The sequence below is a fragment of the Amborella trichopoda genome, chromosome 3, assembly GCF_054954075.1.
Source record: "Amborella trichopoda isolate Santa Cruz 75 chromosome 3, AtrichopodaSantaCruz75HAP2 v2.0, whole genome shotgun sequence".
NCBI lineage: Eukaryota > Viridiplantae > Streptophyta > Magnoliopsida > Amborellales > Amborellaceae > Amborella > Amborella trichopoda.
In genome coordinates this window covers 2,346,507-2,372,545 of record NC_142338.1, presented here as the reverse complement: position 1 = coordinate 2,372,545, position 26,039 = coordinate 2,346,507, and the positions used below count along the sequence as shown (strand labels likewise).

General features: G+C 34.2%; 2 protein-coding genes across 10 annotated transcripts; one reads left to right on the top strand and one right to left on the bottom strand.

The window, feature by feature from the left end:
- Positions 1 to 1,344: 1,344 nt before the first annotated feature.
- On the bottom strand, positions 1,345 to 9,352 carry LOC18439752 (vacuolar sorting protein 9 domain protein). 8 transcript variants are annotated; one of them, XR_016052696.1, is made up of 7 exons: positions 8,791 to 9,192; positions 8,398 to 8,689; positions 4,905 to 5,472; positions 4,525 to 4,641; positions 2,948 to 3,147; positions 2,431 to 2,604; positions 1,345 to 1,713 (listed from the first exon to the last, which is right to left on the bottom strand). XR_016052696.1 is itself a non-coding variant. In XM_020670836.2 (3 exons), the coding sequence occupies exons 2-3, from the start codon at positions 8,611 to 8,613 to the stop codon at positions 5,065 to 5,067; spliced, it is 624 nt and encodes a 207-aa protein (XP_020526495.1). In that variant the 5' UTR covers positions 8,614 to 8,689; positions 8,791 to 9,192; the 3' UTR covers positions 4,685 to 5,064. The 8 variants fall into 8 exon arrangements, 2 of the variants coding, with proteins under 2 accessions (XP_020526495.1, XP_006849973.1); XR_016052695.1 differs by having other exon boundaries at positions 4,525 to 4,621; XR_016052697.1 differs by having other exon boundaries at positions 2,431 to 2,601; positions 4,525 to 4,621.
- EXPA20 (expansin A20) lies at positions 2,393 to 24,848 on the top strand. 2 transcript variants are annotated; one of them, XM_011627203.3, is made up of 3 exons: positions 2,393 to 2,579; positions 2,857 to 3,175; positions 3,691 to 4,546. In XM_011627203.3, exons 1-3 carry the CDS (start codon positions 2,444 to 2,446, stop codon positions 3,992 to 3,994), a joined length of 759 nt encoding a protein of 252 aa, XP_011625505.1. In that variant the 5' UTR covers positions 2,393 to 2,443; the 3' UTR covers positions 3,995 to 4,546. The 2 variants fall into 2 exon arrangements, with proteins under 2 accessions (XP_011625505.1, XP_088718969.1); XM_088862843.1 differs by lacking the exon at positions 3,691 to 4,546 and adding an exon at positions 24,660 to 24,848 and having other exon boundaries at positions 2,444 to 2,579.
- The last annotated feature ends 1,191 nt before the right edge of the window (positions 24,849 to 26,039 follow it).

The following is a 26,039-nucleotide window of genomic DNA, read 5'->3' as shown; positions in this document are numbered from 1 at the left end:
TATACAAACCTTACCCTTTAACATGAAATTACAAGAAAATCCATATAAAATTTAGAATTGGAGGATGCATGCAAACATCGCACTACATTTAATCTCAATTGTCCGTTCATACTCAACAAATGATTGATGTGGTCTCAGATTGAAAGGAGTAGACGTGTTTTCGAAGGGGTTTCAATGGAAGGGGATATGTAACACATAAAGATTACACACTTTATGGAGTCGGTTTTAGGTGACAAAGGAAGGTTCTGGTCTTATATTCATGTCCTTCAGGAGGCAAATGACGTTGCTGATTCTTATACGAAGAGAGGAGGGACTCTTCCATCCCTTCTCATTTCTGATGTTGATTACGTTGTAATCTCGTTTGAGCAATAAAATTAAAGAACATTTTCAAATAAAGGATTGATGTCCAATCAAATGGACGAAGGTTTCATCTTAGCTGTAAATGCAGAGAGTTGAATTATATGCATCGGGAGTGATTTCAATGAAACAATTTCGTATATTAATAACACAATGAAACCGCTTATTAAGAAAAAATGATAGGAGCATTTGTTTGACGATAAATTCTGCTTCATCCCAATGCATTTTTTTTTTTTTTATGTTTTTTTATTTTGGTAGTTTGGTAGGAATCAATCTTGAGATCTGGCATTGCTAACATCAACAGTTAACAACTCATGCCCAAGCCCAATTTTTGGCAATCTTGCAAATTTTGTGTAAGATCACATTGAGCGAGCTTTCTTTTGAACATAAAAGCATTCCATTTGATGAGATGATTAGACCAAGGCCTAAAGTATTTTTCTACTCCAATTTTGTGATATGTTCTTATCATCATCATCATTACATGAACAAGTTTAGACAAGCAAAACATTGTTTTTTGAGTTTTTAAAGGCTTAAATCTAAATGCCCACAAAGCGGATGACCTCGTAGTAAAAATAAATGGCCTCATAATCTACAATCCCTTAAAAAAAAACACCAATTTGACTTGAAACTTACCTGAGGGAGATCAATTGACTCTATCTTAGGACCTTGGCTAGTATAAACATTGATTTTAGGGTAGCAATGGGTTAGATGGCGTAGCATAGCCTAGACAGCCCTGCCCTAATTAGCTAAATTCAGCCCAAATGCTGAGCCCAAGCCCAAACTCTAGGCTTAATATCCAGGCTGGGCCAGGGCATGGGTCCAGCCTGTCTCACCTTTTCTTTGTTTTTCTTCATGAATTTAGCCTCCTCTGGCCCGACTCCATCAATAGGGCCACCTAACCCAAGAGTAAGGCAAGGGTCCCTTTCCAAACCAACCTGGCCCACTCCCGCCCTTACATTGATTTGTGATACTATTTATGAGATAATAAACATGACAATCAAGAAACTAATTATATCACTCAGAAAAAATACCAAAAAGTTCTCCATATTCGTCAAAAAGTTTGGCAGTGACTTTAATGTTAAAAAAAAAAAAAAAAAAAAAAAAAAAAAAAAAAAAGAAGAAAAGAAAAGAAAAAAAAAGAAAGAAAGATTGACAGTGACTTTAATGTAAAAAAAAAAGCAAAAAAAGAAAAAAAAAAAAAAGTTTTGCAGTGACCTGAGTCTCGGACCACTTTATTTTATCCACTCACCGATGTCCCCAATATTCCCTTACCAACATTTGTCTAAAAAGAAGAGCCTGAAATGAAGCCACCATTGCCAAAGCTTCTTCCATGTCGCAACTTCGTTCCCCATCAACCTATGCATCACATTTCTTAATTACAATTAACATTTAACGAATACACATATGCCGAGGCGCCCCTTCTTTCTGACTTTCCAAGTCCTAAAGGCTCCTATACTACTCACAAAAGTAAAGTTTCATTTAATTTTTGCATTGAAATAACAGTAGAGCATACACCTGTAGGAGCATAATAATGTATATATGCTACCTCGGTCTGAAACCTACTTGGGAAGAATTTTTTTTCAACCTAAAATTTTGTGAATTACCTCACTAGATAATTATTGTCTAAAAAAAATTGAAATTCCAGTTTTCTAATACTTAGATGTCATGTTTTAAAAATTAAATGGTCTCAATTCAATCTTGAGCATTATTTTTTTAAGTGCATAAAAAATGCAGTTAGGAAATTTTTTTTCAGGTCAATCTACGGGATTTAAGAGGTTACTTCACAAAAAATTTAGGCTCTTAAAATTAATCCTAATGGAGTTTTACACGAAGGGGTAAATGAACAGCACACTCCCTTGTATGTACAAATTCAAAGTTGCCAAATGGAGAGAGGTTGACAGAGAAGGCATTACACTCAAAATTCAAATTTTATGGAAGCAATGCAGAGAAGGTTGGGATGGTCATTTACAAAAAAGATTGGGAACCTCAGACTAGGGCCCCCTCTCTAGAAAAAATGCCGTCTTTTTCTCTCCTCAAGTCTTATATTTTTTTGAAGTGAAGAGAGAGAAGTACCTGGCTCAACCAAATGGGTGTTTTACATGCTGTGTTCCTCTGTCTTATGGTGGTGTCCAGCTTAAGCAAGGCAACACAGGGTAGTATTGAAGAGTGGAAGTCAGCGACGGCTACATATTCTAAAGACCCTTATGCCTCAGTTACTACTGGTATTCGACCTCTTTCTTCTTACTGCTGAGAGAGAGAGAGAGAGAGAGAGAGAGAGAGGTTAGTCCTATGCATGGAGAAGAGAGAGAGAGAGAGAGAGAGAGAGAGAGGGAGGTTAGTCCTATGCATGGAGAACAGAGAGAGAGAGAAGTTGGTCCTATGCCTGGAGAACAGAGAGAAAGAGAGAGAGAGAGAGCCGGAAGGGGAGGTGGGGTTTGTGAAAATGTTATGTAGAGGTCCCTCTTCGTATGTTTCCCTCACAGTGCCAACATAATGCAGGTGATGGTGCTTGTGGCTATGGCGACCTGAACAAGAGAGGTTACACATATAGCACTGGATTAAGCAGTGAACTGTTCAATGGAGGGAGTACCTGTGGTGGCTGCTTCGAACTAAGATGTGTGGATCACATATTGTGGTGTTTACAAGGAAGCCCCTCTGTTATAGTCACTGCAACTGACTTTTGTCCTCCAAACTATGGCCTTCCAAGTGATTATGGTGGCTGGTGTAACCATCCTAGAGAGCATTTCGAGATGTCGGCCTTGGCTTTCTATGAAATTGCAGAGAAACAAGCTGATATGGTACCAGTGCAATATAGGAGGTGAGAATTAGATAGAGAATAACTAATGAACTTCACAACTTATTTTGGAGGATCATTTCCTAGTCTAGATGGTTTTTCATGAGAGAGAGATAAACAATGAACTTGATTTCATTGATTGTACACATTACAATCAAATCTTGCATTGTGGTAGATTTTATCCAGTTCCATGTTTAATCTCTAGGACTGAGACTTTTTAGCTTTGTTCTTGTCAATGAGAAAGGTAAGCTCAAAATGTAGACTATCATTTATCCCACATTTATACTAAGAATAACTAACTATTGGAAACAATCATTCAGCCTTTCGGTTGTTTTTCTGAGCAAAAAAATAGAAATCTAGTCCTCTCAAAACATTCACCAACTATTTATGTGATTCATGAAAGCTCATGAACATATAAAAAATTTCCATTTTGATATCGTAAAAGTGCATGTGAATTCATAGTATTGAACTTTTAATTGTCCCTCTCTCTCTCATCATTACTCAATAGAGAGATTAAGTCCTGTTCGGGTGCTGTCTAGGGTTAATTGTGCAAGAAATGGAGGCCTACGATTCACCATAGGAGGGAACACATATTTCCATCAAGTTCTGATAACAAATGTGGGTTCTGATGGAGAAGTGATTGCAGTGAAGATAAAGGGTTCCAAGACTGGGTGGTTGCCTATGGCAAGGAACTGGGGTCAGAATTGGCAATGCAATATAGACCTCGGTAGTCAGCCCCTTTCATTCGAGGTAACCAGTAGCAGTGGGAGAAGAGTGGTATCATATAATTTGGCTCCTTCAAACTGGCAATTTGGCCAAACATTTGAAGGAAAACAGCTTTAGTAGAGAATAATTCCGCAAGAGCATGGCAATATGTCATATACAGGCGTTCCCTTAAACTGGCAATTGGGCTAGAATTTTGAAGGTAAATAACTTTGAGTCACTGAGGTATGAAAGAAATCTTAGTTCTGCTTTTTTAAGCTCAGAAAGTGATTTAGACAGAGCAGGCAGAGAGATGAAGTTGGAAGCTCCCATTTTGTCTATGGAGAAAAATGTTTTGGCTCCATGATATGGAATTATCAGTCTGAAAGTTCAAAAACGTAAATTCCATTATGATAGGAGTATAGGACTCACAAGTTCTACAGATCAGAGAAGTAATGTCAAGTAAACAGTGAGTATTTCGGAGCACCCAAAAAGTCTTGGAAACAGTAAGAAAGATTGATATAGTTGAGTTGTTTAATCAGCAAAAGAAAAAGCAAAAGATATGGGGATCAAAGAAACCATGGGATGTGCCAATATAATATACAAGCCACTATATATATAAGTGTGAATCCAAATTGAGGAAATGTGATTGTTAATGGAAAGTATCCTACCTTGCCCTTTTTGCAACAAAAATCTGTGTTTCTATCTTGATATCTTCAGCATGGGGATCTGGAAATTCGATAAAGGTGGGTTGCACATCCCCCACTTCTGCATGTAATCATAAGATGCTGTGTAAAAGTTCAAAGGGAATCAAACAGTTCAATCAATGTATTAACGAAAAGAAACTCACGAATCTTCTCAATTAATAAATATGAAACGTTGGCATCATGTTCTTTGGGTGTCTGATCATTTCTGAAGGTTCTACAGCTTCATTTACACAAGATTCACATCCCAAAAAAAAAAGGTAAATCATATCATTAGCACTTTGATGGGCTAGATAAAAAAAGAGGCAAATCAATACAAAAGGGATCAATAGTAGAGTAGGGCTCACATATAGCAAGTATATCTTCCATGGGACTGAATTGAGTAATAGAATCTGGATGTTTTAATGTATCCCATATTTCTTCTTGATATATACTCCAATACTGTACCTTCCCCAACAAGAACAATACACCATGTATCAGTCCCATGAGGACTCTGACAGTATGCTGCTAGCTCCTAGTTAAGGCCATTGCTGTTCCTTCATTCTCTTCCAAAAAAAACTCTAGGTCTCCAAAGTACTTTTCAGCTTCAGACCTTAATTTAGATGCAAAATCAAAATTTCCTAGTGATTCCAAGCCATTAATCAATATCATAAATGTAGATTTATCCGGTTCACATTGAACTTTCCTCATCAAATGGTAACATTCGGTTGCAGCACCAGCCATGCCAAACTCGATGAAAGTTCTCAAAAGTCCATTAAACCCTTCAATATCACCTTCCAAAATCTCCATCTTCAAATCAGAGAAAAGCAATTTAACCTTTTCAAAGCTTCCATTTCGTGCCAATACTGCAATCATATCAGCATATAATGATACCTGAGGCTTATACCAGTACTCTTTTCGAACATCTTCAAAAACCTGATAAAAAGGACACCAATTTGAGCTAAACCAAAATTAATGGTCAACACACCTAAAGCAGCCCGAAAAGGAATAATGGCCCACAACTAAAAAATAAACAATGATGGCAGGGCAATTGCATCTCTCGTTAAGAAGTACATTACATTCCAATGGCCTGTGGAAGACCATAGGCCAATTTAAACTTTCAAGGGAAAAATTAAAGAAATGATATCAAAATAAACAATGATGGCAGGGCAATTGCATCTCTCATTAAGTACACGACGTTCCAATGGCCTGTGGAAAACCATAGTCCAATTTAAACTTTCAAGGTGAAAAAGAAAGAAAGAATAAAAATCTAACATATTCATCACTCTCTAATGAAAGATGAAAAACCATGAGCTAGGGAGAGTGGGACCCACCAGAATATTACATGATCTGATAGTAGGCCCTTGCATCAACATCCACCATTTTAGTTCATGGACTGACATTTTCGTAGTGATTGGGTTATAGTATAACAACCAAGTGAAGTGCAATAGCTACTAAATTGCCTCTAAAATGGATATAAGCTTCATGAAGTAGAGGAAGACCTCTGCTAAATCATCAGCATCCATTCACCTGTATCGTTTTTGTAAACTCTATTCTAAGGATACAAATTCATGGTACAATAAAAAAGTGAGAGCACTAAAATGTGTACTGAAACTCACTTGTAAAAATCACCAGCTTTTACAGGCCCCATTTGCTAAATATACTCAAAAGACGCATTTGAAGAACAATAACAAGAGAGAGCACCCAAAACTTCTGAAATCACCAGTAAAGATCATCATCTTCAACAGATCACCTTTGTCAAATATATTCAAAAGACCAAATTCAAGGAAGAACAGTCAGAATGGCAGTGGACTCTTTGACAATCAACCAACTGATGTGCCCAGTTATAAGGTAATTTCCAGGAGCAATTCTTAGCTCAAACTCCAAGAGATTGTTGGTCTCCTGGGTGGAATAAACCCTGGTTGTGCTCAAAACTCAGGCTTTGGACAACTACTTTCAGCAGTATTTCCTGGAACCTCAAGATGGGGGCCAATCTGGGGTTATGGAAAACTGGGTTCTGAATGGAAAAAAGGTGCCAAATACCCTTGCCTGGAGGGAAACCTGTTTTCATAAAACCAGGTTTTAAGAAATCCGGGATCCATACAAGCCCCAAGCAACAATATGTTGTCTAGAAGTTGCATATAAGCCTTTTTTTGGTGGTGACAGAGAAAGAAGAGGAAAAGGGTGGGGGGTGCAGCTCAGCAAGCCCAAAAAAGAAAGAAAAAGAAAACTAGCCCACAATGAACCGCCAAACTATTTCCTCTTTTCTCTGTCGTCATCAAAATTAGGCAGATCATACCATTTATCTTCTTCTTTTTATATCCGAGGTTTCCATCTGACAGTGTCCTTGTATACTAGACCTTTGCTTTCCGACAGCTCAATGAATACAGGGCAGGCATATCCATATAGTGGGGCAAGATATAATTCTAATAGGGCATAAAGCCTTCACAAAGAGGACTGCAATGACACGTCCCCATGACTCGATTAACGAGATAGGGTAAGCATCTGTAGAGACCCACGCTTTTTTTTTCTCTCTAGTCAGGGGAAATATTGGGATATTCTCTACTTTCAATGGAATTATCAGGTCTCTGTCAAGAGGGTAAGAATTTGCTTTGTGGTGTTTTGAGGAATTGTAAATTAAGCAGAGGTTTATCTTGGCTACTCCAAGCAAGCCGAGTTTGTTGGACAAGTATGTTTATAGATATACTCACAAGGCATAATGAAACTGAAACTGACACTGAGATTGAAGAGCATAAACAAAGGGGTAGAAGTCAAGCCATCATTCTTCCATCATCATAGATTTATGGATTTACCAAGACAAATTTTTATTACCAGTAATTGCAAAACATACAATTTACACAATATTTTCCTGCTTAATTGAACACCCAATCAATAATGTTTAGAGATCACGAGAACAACCTGGACAACAATTATGAATTCTAGAAACATGCACAACCGCACTTATAAGGTTTGCCATTCTTATAATACGTTTTTTAAAATAAATTTACTGTCTCACTCCAAAAGATTTTGTAATGTTGACGAATTAATACTTTGATAAAATTGGAAATAATTGTGGAGATGGTTTATTGGTAGGAAGAAAACTTGCAAATAATATTCTGCAAAATACTAAATAACATGAGCAACTAAAACCTATTCAAAAAATCTTAGTTTGATTGCTATGCGCAAACAAAACATCATAACAATTTGGTAGCTAAAGATGAATTAATAATCACCATCCGGACATAATATCACCCTGGAATATAACAAAAAGGAGTACGATAATATCACCCTGGAATATATCTTTTACTTTAGTTTGAACATACCGATCAAAATACACTTAAACAAACGGACCCGTTTCTATGCGGCCAAGCTATGTAGAAATGCAGGCCTATTAATAAATCTATTTTTTAGATGGAACTTTGGACTTAATTTTTAAGGACATGTAATTGAGATCATGAATATGAAAAATAAGTAAATTTTAAAACTAGAAATAATAATTCTAGTAAGAAAACATTTGGACCGTTAGTTTCCATTGTTTTTAAATGGAACACCTACTTGCATCCATCTTTAAGATGGATGCTTTACACTTTTTGGACAGCGTATGTAGTCATATGTTCCAGCCCGCATGAAACAATTTTCCTAAACATAAACATGAGTTGAACAGTGGAAAGGGTAAAATGTTAAATTGTTCAAAAGTTGGGTGCATTTTGATAAATTCCCCTAGATTTAATCACAAACTATCTACTATATCAAGTTTCTCAGCGTTGAACACCAACCAAATTTCACAATCACTGATAAATGTTAAAAGAAATGTAGCTAATTTAAAAAAGTTTGGTCTTGAAATATAATCCATAAAATCACCTGCAAAGCCAGTTCACCCTCATTCTGCCTCTGCAATTCTCGAAGAACAGAAATCATATCCAATTTGATCAGGCGCCTAACCTTTGTTACAAACACTTTTCTAAGAGAATCCTCATCTTTCTTTGCTCTCTTCAAGGCCTGCACGGTCTGAATTCCCTCAATGCTCAAGTTCCGACCTTTTTGCAACGGCTTCCTATTCTTGCTCCTATCTCTCATGAAATGAACCGCTTGCTTGAATCTGAACCCTAGAAATTGCAGTTTCTCAGAAGCTCCACCAGGCACTTCAAGGAATCTATATCCGCCATGGAAATCCAGGCTATCAACTCGTTTTTGATAAACTGGAATACTTAATTTACACAACCTGTGTTGGGCATAGAAATCTAGGGTTTTTACCTGGGATTTCAATGGAGGCAAGCAATAACTCATTATGCAGAAGGCCTTGTTTAGAGCTTAACGCAAGAAATTGCAGCCACAGAGACTGGAAGTGGCAATAACAGTTAACTCACTATTCCATGAAAAGAAATCAAAAGCTAGGAACTAGGGTTTCTAACCAGGACATGCAGAGAGGGAGCGATCAAAAGCAAACCTCCGTTGCTTAAACAAAGGGCTCCGGCACAAGAATGAAGCAGTATTACAGCAAAAGAAAGGAGAATCTAGGGTTTCGAATTAGGGTTCACAGAGGAAGAAAGAGAAGAAATCTGGGTTTTGCAGAGGAAGGAAGACAGAGAGAGCGCTTGAGATAAGAGAGGCTGGTTCAGTGCTCAGGGGCGATTTGTAATTTCCCGCTTTTTATACGGTTTCATCTCAGCAAGGAAATTTCGTTTAATTATGAACCTGCCGAAACGAACCCAAATGAAATATTGAATAAAACACCCGAAATTTTGAATTATTTAAGCCTAAAGTTTATGTAAGGTTCAACTTTACACCTGCACAAGTAAGGTGCACCTCAAAATTCATTGAAAAGGGTTGTTTTATCGTTAAAAAACTCTTCAATTAATCACCTCTAATTCGATGTATATAAATATGAAAAAAAAATTGAATTTCAAGTATCAATACATTATCTAGACAGTCTATTGTCAAGATATTTAAGTATTCATAAATTTGTTAGATCTACACTATTTTTAGAGCTTTCCATTTCGTAATAGGGGTGAAAAATACATTTTGAGATAATCATAAAAATTTTGGCACCTAAATTACATCTTATAACAAGATTTTGATGTGCCCCCTACCGTGATTATTTATGGTTGATACCTTATACAAACCTCACCTTAAAGGAAAAAAGAGAGAATTTTACGCTCATACCCACCTAGATATCTTTTATTCAATTTGTTCTGGTATTTTAGAAGTTAGTGTTGTAGAACTTTATTTGTAGAGTACTCTTTTCATTTAGTTAAAATTCAACTTTATCCCTTATGGAGATGATAAAAATATTATTTGTCTTGTAGTAATATTTACAAAATTATTCCATAAAAATAACTTTTTAAAAAAGTAGACTACAAAATTGATAAATCCACCTTTCACAACTTTTTTTATCATGATCATTTGTAATTTGAAGGGTTGTAAAGTTTACATCATCCCATATATATATATATATATATATATATATCTTTCATACATGCAGTCCAGAATACTGAATTAGTGGTCTCATCAAAAAAGATTACTTTATTCAAAACCAATATAAGGTTTCTTGGCCATATGATTCATCATGGAACAATTATTCCCATAGATAGATCAATACAATTTGCTGATAAATTCCCTGATCAGATACTTGATAAAAAAGAACTCCAAACATTCTTGGGATGTTTATTCTTTGAATTGTTCCTGTACTGTTTTAAAAGCAGGAGGTAAAATTTGAGATGTTGAGCCCCACACAAAAAACCAATTTTTAAACCATGTGGGGAATCTTTCGAAAATAGGGAGCCGGAACTGAATGTACCAGCTGTGTGTGTTATTTGGATTTTGGTAATAGAAAAACTTATGCCACACTTCAATATATTCGGCATACTTATAATATTTATAAGAAAAGTCTAGGTTGTGAAGTTTCTTTCCTTGCGCGGGATTGCAACCCCACTCTTCATAGGAAAGTAAGTTTTTAATTTGGACCTTAGAGTATGCAATGGTCCTGGTATTCTGTTGGCCCTATACCGAATCCCATAGATCATGAAATGGGATAATTCAATCTCAGTTGATACCACTGCTGACTATTCTTATATTCTCAGACTTGGAAAAACTATCTCTGTAAAGTGGTGGGACATATTCAATATGGACCCTACAACACTCACTCCCAAAAGAATACCTCAGCAAACCTCTGAGAAACAACCAAGCCCTCATACTGCTAATACCTCCTTTGATTTCCCAACCTATTTACGCAATATGCTCCAGCAAAATCCCAATGCTTCAAAAGAAACCTTAGAAAACCAAATGAGAGAAATATTTGCTGAAGCTGGGACGAAACCAGTTTCTTCTGAAGAAACGGTACAATCATCCCCTTTACACACCAACCAATATCTTAATCTTCCTGAAGAAGATCCGGATGAAGAAACAGAACCAGAGGAAGACGACCCGGATGAATTCAGTCAAAGACCATGAAGGAATCAATAATTGAAGAATGAATTCAAAGACCATGAAGGAATCAATATTGAAGAAAGACTCATCAATCATCATCACCGACAAAGTATAAAGCATCACTGACAAAAAGCACCATCAACAGTCATCACCGACATATCACTGTAGCCATTTGTATATACGCCAAAAATATCACTGTAGCCATTTGTAAATACGCCAAAAATGTCACTGTACCCATGATAGGAAGCGACAAAGGGAAACACTGTTCCCAGATGCTTCTTTTTCCTTTTTTGTCTTCGTTTGTTTTTGTTGTACTTCTTTACGTCCTCTCATCCTGCTTTATGTCTTCTCCTCTTGCTTTCTGCTTTATTCCTTACTTGGAGGCGAAGCAACTCCGCCTATATAAAGACCAAGCCTTCTTCATTTGAGGCAGGGTCGAAACCTCTCTTTCTCCCACTCCTTCCTTTGCTCCCTTCTTCTCTCTCAGAGCTTCTCAGAGCTCCTCTCTCACATAGCTTCTCAGAGCTCCTCTCTCACAGAGCTCCTCTCTTCTTTTATCTTAGAGCTTCTCTCTCACAGAGCTTCTCAGAGCTCCTCTCTTCTTTTCTCTCTCTGATCCCTCATTGGAAATACAGCAATACTCGTGCTATCCTGACCTTCATAGCTCCAAATATTTACCAGGTTTTATCCCTTTTCTCTATCTTTTAATATCTGATGCATGACTGCAATATAAACTCTCTTCCTTCATACTGCCCGCATCACTGGAAACTCTTTTCCAGTTATTGCATCTGTGCTCAGTAAGTTTGATAGTATTTCTTCACTCTTTCTATTTCCCTGTTTTCTGTCTACCTTATGTTTAAAATTTCTGTTTTCGATTTCCTTTATGTATGAGTGACTGTAAGTATCTGTAAGATATTAGTTTGTTACTTTGATTGTACAGATTGGCTACAAGTTGTTTATAATAAAGATAAGTGTGTTATGAATTTTCATTATGCAATTTTTAGTATAAAAATTGGAAATTTAAATTATGCTCAATGGTTAGTAATAGATGTTTCTGTTATCTCTCTTATCTGCATAATACTGTTCATTCTTAATTATTATAAAATTCTGCAAGAACTAATTAAATACAATAGTCTCATATTTACATATCTACTTTAGATTCTGCAAAAATACGATAAATAGGATCGGACTGTAAATCCTGGGCGTTTGTGATATCAAAGCCATGCAGTAAAACTGTGCAAACAGGAATCTGTTTATACAGTACATGAACAGAAAACTATAACATGTCCCAATAGTTCACTAGTCCTGTTAGAGTAAAAGTTATACTATTACTAGGGAAAGCTACTTAAATTTACCACTAAGAAAGTTGGTCCGAGAGTTAAGGCAAGAAACGAAAGGACAAGTCTAGGTAAAGTACCCGCCAAGGCCAGGAAGAGCCGCTTAGGGGAAAACGCTGGACCCTTGATCGTCCAGATTGTCATTATCCGCAACCTACAGATGGCAAATTTAATTAGGAATCTTACAAGTAACAGTACAACTTCATCTCAAACACTTAGAGTGAAAAATAAGGAACAAATTATAATAAATGATATTGAAGATCATATTCAAAATTGGAATATACCAAAGGTACCAATACATGACATTTATCATAAGGGATCATTTAAATTCAAGATGAGTTATGCCATCAAGACAGTAGAAGAAAGTTTATCTGTAACTCAGAATCAAGAAGACTTTCAACTACTATCAAGAAAAGTTATTGAAAAACATAAAGAAAATAATTACAAATATTTACACATTGGCCTTATTCAAATAGCTGTTAAACCTTTGACCCGACTAGGGTTGAACACCTCAGTGCTTGTATGCCTAAGAGATACAATATACAATAATTTCACAGACTCACTACTTGGCGTGGTTGAATCAAGCCTCTGTAGTGGTCCAATATATTTTAACTGTTTTCTAAATTTTTCGTTTCTTTAACTGATCCAAATATTCTAGATATACTAACAATAAATTTAAAAACTCATGGTTTTAATATGACACATGGTTCTCAAAATTTAGCTATAATAAACAGAATATATTACAAAGTCATAAACACCTTATGTCCAAATATTATGAGAATAGATAAAAAAGATCAAACTATATTATTTCAAACAAATATGGAAAAATCTCATACAATAGTACCCAAAACCATTAAGTGGTCAGACATTGTTCTATCATAGTCATGGGCACTACAACATGCTAATCAACCCCAAGAAATTCCAAGAAATAGCATTCCAAATCAGATAATAGAACATCCAGATGGAAATATTGAAATTAAAGTCCAACAAACGAAAGTACAGGATGATATAAATATTAATCGGAAATAGAATAAAACACCATTAATACCAAGTAGAAAATCTATTCTACTCCTGATGTTATTATACTACCTTCTTCTCCCCAATCTTCTTCACAATCAATACCTCGTTCAGATTTACAATTACAAGGAATAAGAAGAACAACTGATCATGTTGTTATTCCTACATATACCCGTGAATCAAATATAGCATACACTCCTGAACCTAGTATAGAAGAATTTCAAATATTAACATTACAAATTGAAGATGATATAGAAGAAGAAGTAAATCCATACGATCAATATTCTGATGAATATATGGCGGCATATTTGGCAGCCAAATTGGAAAGGAAAAGAAGAAAAGTTAATAAAGATTATATCAGACAAGATTATTTATCTGATAAAAATAAATAAATTCGAGAATGGTATTTAAAAACATTTCAACCTAGATTAATAGAGTTAATGCATATAAAATATAATAAATTTCTTAAAAAAGAAAGAATAACCAAAGGATTTTTTATATGGTTAAAAGAAATGTGTAGTCAATATAATATTACTATTCCTTCATTTGACAACATTAAAAAAATAGAAAAAAAAACCTATATCAGTACGAATGGTACTACCACTGCTATTACACACCCTCCTGAAAAAAGTATAATACTCAAAGCAGTCATCCCATCTAAGGATGAACCACCACAGCCACAATCAATATATGATATAATAGCCACTCCTTATAAAGTCTTACCAAAAGAGCTTGGTAAGAAACATGAATTGATTCCTCATATTGTAGAACAAAATAATTATACAAATTTGTATATGCAATCTTTAGGGAAACAGGCAGAACGAATAGAAAGACTTGTTTCAAAAGAACAACCTTCTGCTACACCTATACCTAAAGCAGTTCTATTCAAACCTCCTCCAGAATTAAATAAAAATAAATTTCATATTGGTGATAACAATAAGTCCTTAATGGATCAATTAATAGCAAAATTATCCTAATTAGAAATTAAAGGAATACCTTCTCCCAAAATCAATATTCCTTCACCCACTATTACCAGTTCCTTACCTGAATCTTCAGATAAAGGAAAAACAAAACTACCTGAGCATGAAACAATGATGCTCCAAGAAGAACCAATCATAGAAGATACTATCCAAAATCAAGAAAATGCATTTATGGATACCACTCCCATAGATCTCAACAGAATAGCTTATGGAAAAACCTGGAAACCCATTACAGCTTTACCATATCAGAAAAGACCTACACCTGTTGATATTCAAATGGAAGAAGATGCTATACAACAAGTAGTATCATATTCAGGAAGATCAATAGTAAATTGGACAATAGATGGATTATCTGAATTAAAAATATTAGATGTCATGAGACATATGACAATGTTTGCCCCTGTAAATAAAATGGCAGGCAACCCAGATCAAGAGGTTGCAAAAGCAATAGTCAATGGATTCACTGGCTGGTTAAGAGGTTGGTGGGATTTCTATGTAGATGATGAAACAAAGAATAAAATCCTCACTAATACTAGACAATGGACCGCCAGAAATGAACAGAATCAAGAAATAATTTATACAGAAAGTGATGTTGTCAACACTTTAATATATACCATTACACTGCACTTTGTAGGCAATACAGCATTTTTAGCAGCAAGATCGGAAGATCTGCTCTCCAATCTCCGCTGTCCTACACTATCGCATTACAAATGGTATAAAGTTGTATTTTTCTCAAGATTACCAGTTCCTTACCTGAATCTTCAGATAAAGGAAAAACAAAACTACCTAAGCATGAAACAATGATGCTCCAAGAAGAACCAATCATAGAAGATACTATCCAAAATCAAGAAAATGCATTTATGGATGCCACTCCCATAGATCTCAACAGAATAGCTTATGGAAAAAACAGGAAACTCATTACAGCTTTACCATATCATAAAAGACCTACACCTGTTGATATTCAAATGGAAGAAGATGCTATACAACAAGTAGTATCATATTCTGGAAGATCAATAGTAAACTGGACAATAGCTGGATTATCTGAATTAAAAATATTAGATGTCATGAGACATATGACAATGTTTGCCTTTGCAAATAGAATGGCAGGCAACCCAGATCAAGAGGTTGCAAAAGCAATAGTAAATGGATTCACTGGTTGGTTAAGAGGTTGGTGGGATTTCTATGTAGATGATGAAACAAAGAATAGAATCCTCACTAATACTAGACAATGGACCGCCAGAAATGAACAGAATCAAGAAATAATTTATACAGAAAGTGATGCTGTCAACACTTTAATATATACCATTACATTGCACTTTGTAGGCAGTACAGCACTTTTAGCAGCAAGATCGGAAGATCTACTCTCCAATCTCCGCTGTCCTACACTATCGCATTATAAATGGTATAAAGATGTATTTTTCTCAAGATTATTGATAAGAGAAGATTGCCAGTTAGACCACTGGAAAGAAAAATTTATAGCTGGTTTACCATATTTATTCGCAGAAAAAGTCAAAGAAAGACTGCGAAAGAAACATAATGGAATCATAATATATTCATCATATACACTTGGAGAGTTATCAGCAGAAATATGTGCTGAGGGATTAGCCTTATGCACAGACATGAAACTTAAAAGGCAATTAGATAAACAAAAAATCACTAAGCGTAAAGAACTTGGTGACTTTTGTGAACAATTTGGATATTATCTGGATAGAAAGAATATGCTTGAACAATTATATAAGAAAAAGAAAAAAATATAAAAAGGAAAATTATAAATCTAAAGCTAAAGACAAGAGAAAATATTATAGAAAGTTTAAAAGGAAACTGATCAATAAATTTTCTCCCAATACAAAAGGTAAGAAAAAACTACCAGTATGTTATAAGTGTGGTAAAGTAGGACATTATAAACATCAATGTAAATTAAAAAAAAAAATAGAATCATTACATTTAGATGAAACAATAAAATCAAAATTATATAATATAATCAATTATGATTCAACTTCTTCTACCTCTACTAATTCCCATATAGACCAAATTCAGGATGATTATTTTATCTGGACAGAATCCTCTGATTCTTCCAATACTTCTGATACAGAATCATCTAGTTCAATAAACAAACGCCCATGATCTACAGTCCGATCCTATTTATCGTATTTTTACAGAATCTAAAGTAGATATGTAAATATGAGACTATTGTATTTAATTAGTTCTTGCAGAATTTTATAATAATTAAGAATGAACAGTATTATGCAGATAAGAGGGATAACAGATACATCTATTATTAACCATTGAGCATAATTTAAATTTCCAATTTTTATACTAAATAGTATCTTAAATTGCATAATGAAAATTCATAACACACTTATCTTTATTATAAACAACTTGTAGCCAATCAGTACAATCAAAGTAACAAACTAGTATCTTACAGATACTTACAGTCACTCATACATAAAGGAAATCGAAAACAGAAATTTTAAACATAAGGTAGACAGAAAACAGGGAAACAGAAAGAGTGAAGAAATACTATCAAACTTACTGAGCACAGATGCAGTAACTGGAAAAGAGTTTCCAGTGATGCAGGCAGTATGAAGGAAGAGAGTTTATATTGCAGTCACACATCAGATATTAAAAGATAGAGAAGAGGGATAAAACCTGGTAAATATTTGGAGCTATGAAGGTCAGGATAGCTCGAGTATTGCTGTATTTCCAAGGAGGGATTAAAGAGAGAAAAGAAGAGAGGAGCTCTGAGAAGCTATGTGAGAGAGAAGCTCTGAGAGAAAAGAAGAGAGGAGCTCTGTGAGAGAAGCTCTGTGAGAGAGGAGCTCTGAGAAGCTCTGAGAGAGAAGAGGGGAGCAGAGGAAGGAGTGGGAGAAGAAGAGGTTTCGACCCTGCCTCAAATGAAGAAGGCTTGGTCTTTATATAGGCGGAGTTGCTTCGCCTCCAAGTAAGGAATAAAGCAGAAAGCAGGAGGAGAAGACATAAAGCAGGATGAGAGGACGTAAAGAAGTAAAACAAAAACAAAAGAAGACAAAAAAAGAAAAAGAAGCATCTGGGAACAGTGTTTCCCTTTGTCGCTTCCTATCATGGCTACAGTGACATTTTTGGCGTATTTACAAATGGCTATAGTGATATTTTGGACGTATATACAAATGGCTACAGTGATATGTCGGTGATGACTGTTGATGGTGCTTTTTGTCGGTGATGACTGTTGATGGTGCTTTTGTCGGTGATGCTTTGTACTTTGTCGGTGATGATGATTGATGAGTCTTTCTTCAATTATTGATTCCTTCATGGTCTTTGAATTCATTCTTCAATTATTGATTCCTTCATGGTCTTTGAATTCATTCTTCAATTATTGATTCCTTCATGGTCTTTGACTGAATTCATCCGGGTCGTCTTCCTCTGGCTCTGTTTCTTCATCCGGATCTTCTTCAGGAAGATTAAGATATTGGTTGGTGTGTAAAGGGGATGATTGTACCGTTTCTTCAGAAGAAACTGGTTTCTTCCCAGCTTCAGCAAATATTTCTCTCATTTGGTTTTCTAAGGTTTCTTTTGAAGCATTAGGATTTTGTTGGAGCATATTGCGTAAATAGGTTGGGAAATCAAAGGAGGTATTAGGAGTATGAGGGCTTGGTTGTTTCTCAGAGGTTTGCTGAGGTATTCTTTTGGGAGTGAGTGTTGTAGGGTCCATATTGAATATGTCCCACTACTCTACAGAGATAGTTTTTCCAAGTCTGGGAATATAAGAGTAGTCAGCAGTGGTATCAACTGAGATTGAATAATCCCATTTCATGATCCACGGGATTTGGTATAGGGCCAGGAAATATAAATGGATATCAATGGTATTATTCAGCATGGTTATATTCTTTGAATTGTTCCTGCATTGTTTTAAAAGCAGGAGGTAAAATTTGAGATGTTGAGCCCCACACAAAAAACCAATTTTTAAACCATGTGGGGAATCTTTCGAAAATAAGGAGCCGGAACTGAATGTACCAGCTGTGTGTGTTATTTGGATTTTGGTAATAGAAAAACTTATGCCACGCTTCAATATATTCGACATACTTATAATATTTATAAGAAAAGTCTGGGTTGTGAAGTTTCTTTATTTGCGCGGGATTACAACCCCACTCTTCATAGGAAAGTAAGTTTTTAATTTGGACCTTGGAGTATGCAATGGTCCTGGTATTCTGTTGATAATAGTGGACAACGGAAATAGATCCCGTTTCCATAAGGATGGCTTCAAGTATTCTCTGGTTTTGACACCATTGGATGGGTTAAGATGATTGAGTAAATATAAACGAGCAAGTTTTATTGGTTCTGTATTGACATGTTTCTCATCGATAGTAATATCCATGAGATAAGCTCTTTCTATATAAGAAGACCTGGGTATATTTGGTTGTGAAGCAGACTTGGTCTGGGCTGGAGAATATATGGGTTTTGAAGCAGTTGCTTCAGGATAGGTGATCTGGTGGATAGGAGAATGGGAAGGTGAACGAATTGCCAAAGGCGAAGGTTCCTCTTCAAACGGTATTATTTTTGACATGGGTTGTTTGTCTCGGCGAGAAGTGCCTCATTGGACTAGGTGAAGGTGAAAGTGAAATATTATTATTTTTATTCTCCTCGAACAGCTGTTATGCCAGGGACAGTGGTGATTCGTCGTTTGTGTCAGTGTTGCCCCCTGCAAAAATTCACGGGTTAAAAAGTTAGGGAGTGAGTTAGAAGACTCGGGAAGGTGTTCGATGGAAACATCAAAGGCGGATAAGATAGCCTGCCATTGAACAAATATTTGTTTGGAAACCAAATTTTGAACATCTTTTTGCAAAATATCTTTGGCTGCTTTGCAGTCAGTTCGTATAAGAAATGGTTGATTAAGAACATCACTTTGGAATTTAGAAACAAAGTGGACGATGGCTAATAATTCTTTTTTTACCATTGAATAGTTCTGTTGTGTGGAATTCCAAACCTTAGAAGTATACCGGAGTAATTGTTCTTGATTATCTATTTTTTGTTTGAGAATACCGCCTAAACCGATATCTGAAGCATCACATTCTATGATTTTAAAAGCAGTTGAATGTGGAAGAGAAAGACAATCAAGAGTCTTTACCTTTCGTTTGATTACTTGTACTGCCTGAGTATGAATATTGGTCCATGGTGGAGGATTTTTTTTGAGTCTATCATATAGCGGCTTAGAATCGATAGCAAGATTAGGATAAAAGTCACTAACATAGTTTAAACATCTCAAGAACCTTTGGAGTTCTTTTTTATCAAGTATCTGATCAGGGAATTTATCAGCAAATTGTATTGATCTATCTATGGGAATAATTGTTCCATGATGAACCATATGGCCAAGAAACCTTATATTGGTTTTGAATAAAGTAATCTTTTTTGCTGAGACCACTAATCCAGCATTCTGGACTGCATGTATGAAAGTATTAATATGTTTAATATGTTGATCTATAGATTCAGAGAAAATCAAAACATCATCTATGTATACTATCATGAATTGATGGTATGCATTAAAAACATCATTCATTATTTTTTGAAATTCAGATGGAGCATTTTTTAAGCCGAATGGCATAACATTCCATTCATATTGGCCGAATGAAATAACATTCCATTCATATTGGCCGAATGGGACATTAAATGCTGTTTTGTATCTATCTTGTTCTTGGATTTGGATTTGCCAATATCCATATTTCATATCAAATTTAGAAAAGATACAAGCTTGAGCAACTCTATCTAATAAATCTTTTTTATTAGGGATAGGATATCTGATCCATTTTAAAACTTTATTTAAAGGTTTATAGTTAATAACTAACCTAGGAACTCCTCGTTCCTTTTCAGCATTCTTATTTACATAAAAAGCTGCACAGCTCCAAGGTGAGGAGCTTGGTCTGATAAGCTTTTTATTTTGGAGATTAGTAATCTCTTTGCGACACATATCTAATAAGATAATATTCATTTGTATTGGTCTAGCTTTTGTAGGTATTTGTTTTTCATCAAATCCTTGTTCATATGGTAGACTAATGTTATGCTTTTTTCTTTCTCAAAAAGCATTGAGATGCTCACTGCATATAGAAGTTTCTATATGGTGTTGTATTGATTTGATTTTTTGTTGTATTGAAGGAGTATTTATTTGTTCTTCAATAGACTTATATTTAAGTTCTCGTTTACGGGTGCAAATAAATTTTTCTTTGTTCTGTAACTGACTTTTGACATTATTTAATTCTTTTACTTTTGGTTTATGTATAAAATTAAAATGTATTGGTATATTTTGAATAGTTGAAGATATTCTTGTTTGATCTATGGTCAAAGGATATAGCAAAGTAAGGAATGGGACTCCAAGTATTACTGCTTGGCTTAATCATTTTACCATAATAAATGGTGTATCAAGGCATTGGTGATTATTACAAACAGAAGCATTAGATAATTTATAATTGATAAATAATCTACTTTCATCCGCTGTATTTAATATTTGAGTAGTCTTATCAAAGTATTTTGAAGGTACTAGACCTTCATTGATACAATTCAGGTCAGCACCTGAGTCTATTAAGGCTGAAGTTTCAAAACTATAATCTTTTGCAACTATAATTTTGACTTGGACAAACCATTTTTGAATTACTATTTTGTCTATTAAATTGACAGAGGAAATGGTTATTACATGTGGTTTGGCTTCTGAAGTTTTTGGAATATCTGATGGTGTATCTGGTTCATATGTCATAAGTTGATCAAATTCTATTCATCGGTATCAGTATCTTGTTGAGATAGTTGTTGTAATTCTAAAGTTTTAATCCTATTTTTTAATTGGACTACTTCGTTTTTTATTTCTTTAATTTCTCTTTTGAGATCTGCAATTGTAGGTTCTTTTTGTTGTTGAGAAGTATGTTGTTCACTTACTCGCTTCATTACTGCAGCAAAATTGTATTCATCAGGAGATTTATTGATGGGAGGTATTTTTGCTTTATTTTTTGTTATAGAAATAAATTGAGTAATGACAGATCTTTTTTCATCTGGATCAGTAATTTTGTTAATAATGTCCAAGATGAAATTATCTTCTTGGGTAAGTGTATGTACATTATGTGTAGGTATAGGACAACTACAATCATTATTGTTTATTGAACTAGATGATTCTATATCAGAAGTATTGGAAGAATCAGAGGATTCTGTCCAGATAAGATCATCATCCTGAATTTGGTCTATATGGGAATCAGTAGAGGTAGAAGAAGTTGAATCATAATTGATTATATTATATAATTTTGATTTTATTGTTTCATCTAAATGTAATGATTCTATTTTCTTTTTTAATTTACATTGATGTTTATAATGTCCTACTTTACCACACTTATAACATACTGGTAGTTTTTTCTTACCTTTTGTATTGGGAGAAAATTTATTGATCAGTTTCCTTTTGGACTTTCTATAATATTTTCTCTTGTCTTTAGCTTTAGATTTATATTTTTCCTTTTTATATTTTTTCTTTTTCTTATATAATTGTTCAGGCATATTCTTTCTATCCAGATAATATCCAAATTGTTCACAAAAGTCACCAAGTTCTTTACGCTTAGTGATTTTTTGTTTATCTAATTGCCTTTTAAGTTTCATGTCTGTGCATAAGGCTAATCCCTCAGCATATATTTCTGCTGATAACTCTCCAAGTGTATATGATGAATATATTATGATTCCATTATGTTTCTTTCGCAGTCTTTCTTTGACTTTTTCTGCGAATAAATATGGTAAACCAGCTATAAATTTTTCTTTCCAGTGGTCTAACTGGCAATCTTCTCTTATCAATAATCTTGAGAAAAATACAACTTTATACCATTTGTAATGCGATAGTGTAGGACAGCGGAGATTGGAGAGCAGATCTTCCGATCTTGCTGCTAAAAATGCTGTATTGCCTACAAAGTGCAGTGTAATGGTATATATTAAAGTGTTGACAACATCACTTTCTGTATAAATTATTTCTTGATTCTGTTCATTTCTGGCGGTCCATTGTCTAGTATTAGTGAGGATTTTATTCTTTGTTTCATCATCTACATAGAAATCCCACCAACCTCTTAACCAACCAGTGAATCCATTGACTATTGCTTTTGCAACCTCTTGATCTGGGTTGCCTGCCATTTTATTTACAGGGGCAAACATTGTCATATGTCTCATGACATCTAATATTTTTAATTCAGATAATCCATCTATTGTCCAATTTACTATTGATCTTCCTGAATATGATACTACTTGTTGTATAGCATCTTCTTCCATTTGAATATCAACAGGTGTAGGTCTTTTATGATATGGTAAAGCTGTAATGGGTTTCCAGGTTTTTCCATAAGCTATTCTGTTGAGATCTATGGGAGTGGTATCCATAAATGCATTTTCTTGATTTTGGATAGTATCTTCTATGATTGGTTCTTCTTGGAGCATCATTGTTTCATGCTCAGGTAGTTTTGTTTTTCCTTTATCTGAAGATTCAGGTAAGGAACTGGTAATAGTGGGTGAAGGAATATTGATTTTGGGAGAAGGTATTCCTTTAATTTCTAATTAGGATAATTTTGCTATTAATTGATCCATTAAGGACTTATTGTTATCACCAATATGAAATTTATTTTTATTTAATTCTGGAGGAGTTTGAATAGAACTGCTTTAGGTATAGGTGTAGCAGAAGGTTGTTCTTTTGAAACAAGTCTTTTTATTCGTTCTGCCTGTTTCCCTAAAGATTGCATATACAAATTTATATAATTATTTTGTTCTACAATATGAGGAATCAATTCCTGTTTCTTACCAAGCTCTTTTGGTAAGACTTTATAAGGAGTGGCTATTATATCATATATTGATTGTGGCTGTGGTGGTTCATCCTTAGATGGGATGACTGCTTTGAGTATTATACTTTTTTCAGGAGGGTGTGTAATAGCAGTGGTAGTACCATTCGTACTGATATAGGTTTTTTTTTCTATTTTTTGAATGTTGTCAAATGAAGGAATAGTAATATTATATTGACTACACATTTCTTTTAACCATATAAAAAATCCTTTGGTTATTCTTTCTTTTTTAAGAAATTTATTATATTTTATATGCATTAACTCTATTAATCTAGGTTGAAATGTTTTTAAATACCATTCTCGAATTTGTTTATTTTTATCAGATAAATAATCTTGTCTGATATAATCTTTATTAACTTTTCTTCTTTTCCTTTCCAATTTGGCTGCCAAATATGCCGCCATATATTCATCAGAATATTGATCGTATGGATTTACTTCTTCTTCTATATCATCTTCAATTTGTAATGTTAATATTTGAAATTCTTCTATACTAGGTTCAGGAGTGTATGCTATATTTGATTCAGGGGTATATGTAGGAATAACAACATGATCTGTTGTTCTTCTTATTCCTTGTAATTGTAAATCTGAACGAGGTATTGATTGTGAAGAAGATTGGGGAGGAGAAGGTAGTATAATAACATCAGGAGTAGAATAAGATTTTCTACTTGGTATTAATGGCGTTTTATTCTTTTTCCGATTAATATTTATATCATCCTGTACTTTCGTTTGTTGGAATTTAATTTCAATATTTTCATCTGGATGTTCTATTATCTGATTTGGAATGCTATTTCTTGGGGTTGATTAGCATGTTGTAGTGCCCATGACTGTGGTAGAACAATGTCTGACCACTTAATGGTTTTGGGTACTATTGTATGAGATTTTTCCATATTTGTTTGAAATAATATAGTTTGATCTTTTTTATCTATTCTCATAATATTTGGACATAAGGTGTTCATGACTTTGTAATATATTCTGTATATTATAGCTAAATTTTGAGAATCATGTGTCATATTAAAACCATGAGTTTTTAAATTTATTGTTAGTATATCTAGAATATTTGGATCAGTTAAAGAAAACGAAAAATTTAGAAAACAGTTAAAATATATTGGACCACTACAGAGGCTTGATTCAACCATGCCAAGTAGTGAGTCTGTGAAATTATTGTGTCTTGTATCTCTTAGGCATACAAGCACTGAGGTCTTCAACCCTAGTCGGGTCAAAGGTTTAACAGCTATTTGAATAAGGCCAATGTGTAAATATTTGTAATTATTTTCTTTATGTTTTTCAATAACTTTTCTTGATAGTAGTTGAAAGTCTTCTTGATTCTGAGTTACAGATAAACTTTCTTCTACTGTCTTGATGGTATAACCCATCTTGAATTTAAATGATCCCTTATGATAAATGTCATGCATTGGTACCTTTGGTATATTCCAATTTTGAATATGATCTTCAATATCATTTATTATAATTTGTTCCTTATTTTTCACTCTAAGTGTTTGAGATGAAGTTGTACTGTTACTTGTAAGATTCCTAATTAAATTTGCCATCTGTAGGTTGCGGATAATGACAATCTGGACGATCAAGGGTCCAACGTTTTCCCCTAAGCGGCTCTTCCTGGCCTTGGCGGGTACTTTGCCTAGACTTGTCCTTTCGTCTCTTGCCTTAACTCTCGGACCAACTTTCTTAGTGGTAAATTTAAGTAGGTTTCCCTAGTAATAGTATAACTTTTACTCTAACAGGACTAGTGAACTATTGGGACAGATTATAGTTTATTGTTCATGTACTGTATAAACAGATTCCTGTTTGCACAGTTTTACTGTATGGCTCTGATAGCACAAATGCCTAGGATATATATATATATATATATGAAAAAAAATTATATAAGGTCGCAACTTTAAAATATAGAATTATAGATACACCTCAAAAACTCATCTGAAAAAGTTGTTTTAATATGGAAAAAACTTCTAATTGTTCATCTCGACATCGTGATGTATGAATATGAAAAAAAAAAATTTTGAGTATCATAAATAGTGTATATTGAAATATATTATCTAGATCGTCCATTTTTAAGATTTTCTTATAGATCTACTTGATATTAAGCATTTTTGGAGTTTGAAATTTTATAATTTGATATGCAAATAGATTTTGAGATAATCCTATCACTTTTTTTTTTACCAAAATTACATGTTATGATAAAATTCGGAGGTGCGTTATAATTGAATTGTTTAAGGTTGCAACCTTATAGAAACCACACACTATTTATAGAAACCACACACTATATATATATATATATATATATATATATATATATATATATATATATATATATATATATATATATATATATATATATATATATATAATGTATTATGAAGTACCCCACTTCGGACTTTGAAAGACTGAAAGGACAACAAAAGCCAATTGTCATGCATACTTTTTTTTTATCTTTTTTTTACTTTGAACCTTTAAGTTATGAAGTGAATTTCAAGATGACCTTGAAGATTTGTGATGATGACTTTCAATACTTGATCTTGGACTTGAAGACCCAAAGTCAAATTTTGTTTCTTATTTTGAACTTTGAACATCTAAAGTTAAATCTTTAATAAACCTCGCTACGATTACCCAAAAGATTCAAAGGAGATTCATTTTGAAAAAAAAAGGGGGAAAAATAGATAAAAATTTTGAGAGAAAACTACTATAATGGATATCAAGGAAGGTATCATAAATTTGTCCAAAAAAACAAAAGAACTAGAAGATAGTTACGATATGGTTTTGTTGAGTCAATCGACTCACTTATTACCATGTGGTTTCTTATCTAACGTCTATCTCTAAGATGGAGGGTGGACAAAATGTTGAGGCTCCTACCCCCCTAACTACTTAGGCCCAACCTTTTTTTCAGATCTGCACTATTATTTGAACTCTAAATTCATGAT